Source organism: Vigna radiata, chromosome 6 (genome assembly GCF_000741045.1).
Source record: "Vigna radiata var. radiata cultivar VC1973A chromosome 6, Vradiata_ver6, whole genome shotgun sequence".
Lineage (NCBI taxonomy): Eukaryota > Viridiplantae > Streptophyta > Magnoliopsida > Fabales > Fabaceae > Vigna > Vigna radiata.
Genome location: NC_028356.1, coordinates 29,816,328 through 29,820,239, shown reverse-complemented (window position 1 = coordinate 29,820,239; position 3,912 = coordinate 29,816,328). Strand labels below are relative to the sequence as shown.

General features: G+C 29.0%; 1 protein-coding gene across 1 annotated transcript; it reads left to right on the top strand.

The window, feature by feature from the left end:
• The first annotated feature begins 1,173 nt into the window (after positions 1-1,173).
• Positions 1,174-1,741, top strand: LOC106764531 (flowering-promoting factor 1-like protein 2). The gene has a single exon (XM_014648804.2). It carries the CDS (start codon positions 1,331-1,333, stop codon positions 1,676-1,678), a length of 348 nt encoding a protein of 115 aa, XP_014504290.1. The 5' UTR covers positions 1,174-1,330; the 3' UTR covers positions 1,679-1,741.
• Positions 1,742-3,912: the final 2,171 nt, after the last annotated feature.

Sequence of the window (3,912 nt, the reverse complement as noted above, 5' to 3'; positions counted from 1 at the left end):
AAGTACAATATACTTTCTTTCAAACAATAACAATTTTTTTATAAACTCACAAAAATCACTTTTGAAATATATAAATTATTATTTTTAAAGACTTATCCGTAATGTATTATACAAGTTTCTCAATAGGTTTAAACCCTTTTTTTGGTCCTTAAATTAAGTTCTGATGTTCAATTTAGTCCCCGCTTTTAAAAATGTCAACCTGTAGTCCCTATGATATGAAAAATGTATCAAATCAGTCCTCGTGACAACACTTAATGAACTATAAATCACAAGTTTTCATACGTTGATATCCAATATTTTGTGATTTGTGAACAGAAGGTGTTATGAATAACAAATCACTTAATGAAAAACTTGTGATTGGTTAACGAATAGGACTGATTTGATACATTTTTCATATTTTAGAACTAAAGGTTAACATTTTTAAAAACGGAGACTAAACTGAACATCAGAACTTAATTTAGGAACAAAAAAAAGGTTTAAATCTTTCTCAATATATATAATTTTTCATAAATTTCTGAGATAGTATCTTTAATTTGTTCTTCAGAGTTCATTTAAAATGAATACGTTAACTTTGTAATTCATCGTTCTCCAATTTTCGTAACCGTAAGTGAATACGGCATAAAAATTAAGTTTAGAAATAATTAATTTGTTTATGATTGGGTAATAATTATGGTGTTGAGAATGCGAGAAAAGGGTCCGACATATTTGAGTATATAAACATAAAAGGTGGTTATAAAATTGATGTGTTTTAAGGGTGTCCAATTATTCCCAATGATGAGTAGCCAACATCAGAGCTACTTTCATGTAACATCAATCCCACTATGTTCACGTGGACTCTCGTGATCTTCGTCCTACCAAATCTTTCTATCCTTCACTTTCTATTTCTTCTCCAAATCAAATCATTCTAAAACACAACTATATAACTTGGAATTAATGTCATAATAATTACTCTAATAATAACTATAACTAAAAAGATTAAGTTTAAAATTCTACGGCTAGTTCTGGTGCTCTAGGGTCACCCATATGCAATCATATATATTTTATTATTGAAACATTGAGGACCCACATATCTAGATTCTATATGCCAAAGTTGAACGTGCCCATACATTTAACTCTTCCACTTCCAAGAGTATTTTCCTCTTGTTTTATTTAGCCTCTCATCATCCTCTTTTCACACATATATATATACCCTGTCATGCCACCCTTTGCATTCATTCCTCAACAACAACACCTAAAAATCCATTTTTTCTTACTTTCTGAAATACCCTTTTGCTCAAAGTGAACAGCCCTTGTTCAGAAACAGAAAAGCAAAGTTAAGGAAGAAAAAAAAATGTCTGGGGTGTGGATGTTCAAGAATAATGGTGTGTATAGGTTGGTGGAAAACCCTCAAGCTGAAGGGTCAGATGGAAGACAAGGGAAGGGAAATAGCTCAAAGAGAAAGGTTTTGGTGCACTTGCCAAGTGGGGAAGTGGTTTCTTCCTATGCTTTTCTTGAACAAATTTTAACTGGATTAGGTTGGGAGAGGTACTATGATGGAGATCCTGACCTTTACCAATTCCACAAACACTCCTCAATTGACCTAATTTCCCTCCCCAAAGACTTCTCCAAGTTCAACTCCATCAACATGTATGATATAGTCATCAAGAACCCCAATGTCTTCCATGTTCGTGATAAGTGACTCTTCATTCTTTCTTCTTCTTCTTCTCTTTTTTTCTTTATAATTTCACTTTATCTTTATATATCTAGACTTTGTCAACTCTTGTTGGGTTTTTCCTCTTTTTTCTTTTTGTTCATAAGCTATAAGATGATCGATGCTGTGGGGTGCATGAGTAGAAGAATATGAGTTTATTGGGGTGCTTATGTAACATATGGGTATTGATTTCTAATAACATTTATGCATTTTCATGAAGAATTATATATACTTCCCTTTCTTCAAATTTTCTCCCTCTCTGTCATCTCTACACGTACTTGGAAACTGGGATTTTAGTATTTTAACATTAATTCGTACCTTCCATTTTTTTTATACATTTGAGTGGATTCTATTATGCTAATTTAATATTGGCGATGGGGGAGGGAAACAAAAGAAAAAAAAAAAAAAAACTTGATTTTTTATAGTATTAATTTGACACTTGAGAAATTTTTACACACTCTATATCTTTCTATCACTTTTTTTCTTTACAAATAAAAAATTAAGTTTTTTAAATGATCACTTTATATATATATATATATATATATATATATATATATATATATATATATATATATATATAAAGTGATTATTTAAAAAACTTAATTTTTTAAAAGTAAGTTGTGAATCTGTTGAAGAGGTTGTCAACAACATTGGCTAGAATTGCACGTGTTCCCAAAATGTGGAAAGGGCAATTCAACACAAAAGTTTAAAGGTTTGTTTGGTTAAGGAAAACAGAAAGAGGACCTGGGATTTTGATAAGCACATGTTGTCTGCTTGTTCCCAATTTCCATGGATCACCACATCTCAAAAGGTTAGGAAATTGATTGATCACGTGTCTATGTTTTCTCTCCAATTAAATACCATACATTTACTTCTTTTTTTCATATATATTATACATATGGGTGTGGGTGGGGACTTTAGGAGTTAATTTGGATTTTCAATTTAGAATAATTAATCGCTTTTATCAAATTATAAAAACAAAAGTGACATATAAACTAAATACATGTCTCTTTTCTAGTATACATATATAGTACCCTTTTATATTTTATTTATTTGTCATACTATTGAAGTTCAAAAAGGTATACATATATTTTTGTCACTTCGAATATGTATAGGATTACTACTATATATATCTATATTACAAAATGTTTTATGGAAAAACCACACAAAATCTTAATGAACAAGCCATAAAGTTAAATGATCTTTATAAAAAAAAAAAAATCTTACTATATATTTTTAAATTAATTGACGAACACATATTTTACTCTTTAGTTTGGAAAGCAGAAACCGACCTCTTCATCTTTTGATTTTAGTTTTTTTACCTATAATATATATATTAAATAATGGCATCAACTAAACGAGAATATGAGAAGAAGAAAACAAAAAAAAAAAAAAAAATGACAACCATTGAAATGGAATTACAATTTATATGTGTGTGAATGAAAGAGAAGGTTGACTGAGTAAAAGAGAATCCTACAGCCAATGAATATGCAAGCAGTAATTATACTTTTTTTTACTGTTCCATCTCTTTATAATACATTGGTTTTTCCCTTTAAACAGTGATTAATGAGAAAAATAGATTACTGAAGCCATTCGTTTCTGTCATTTAATTTGATTATATGCGTTCACTATTACAAATATTCTTTCAATAATTAATCACTTAAAAATTAGAGATTTTAATTAGAATATAAATTTAACGTAATATAATCTTTGTTATTGATTTTGAAGACCCATGACTAAATTTGAAACATATTCAATGATAATAAAACATAATTTAAAGAGTTATTAACCTTAATTCTAAAATAGTTTTTGTAGTATATGTACTCAGCCGTGATCAAAATAATATGACAAATCATTTAAGTATGTAGTAAACTTATTAGTCATGACTAGAATAAACAAATCATTTAGTTAATCTAAACAGGTCAATAATCAGATTTAAATGAAATTTTTGATTAAATTGATCATAATCAAAAGTCTATAGAGAAAATTATGAATATAAGTCAAAAGTATGGTTGTTGGAACTTTTATCATGCATGTATTACAACTTTAACTACTTAGTCGTTTGAACTTGAACTTACTTAAGCATCGGAACACCTTAGCAAGTACTCCAGATTAGTTGGAGAACAGGTTACCCGAACACTAAGAGAACAACTTAGCGATAAGGAAATCATTTTAAGTGGACATTAAATCTTACACTCGAAACATTTTGGCATCCATCATGG

Excerpts from the sequence above, each read along its gene's own strand:
- LOC106764531 (XM_014648804.2), top strand. The coding sequence starts at position 1,331 with ATGTCTGGGGTGTGGATGTTCAAGAATAATGGTGTGTATAGGTTGGTG.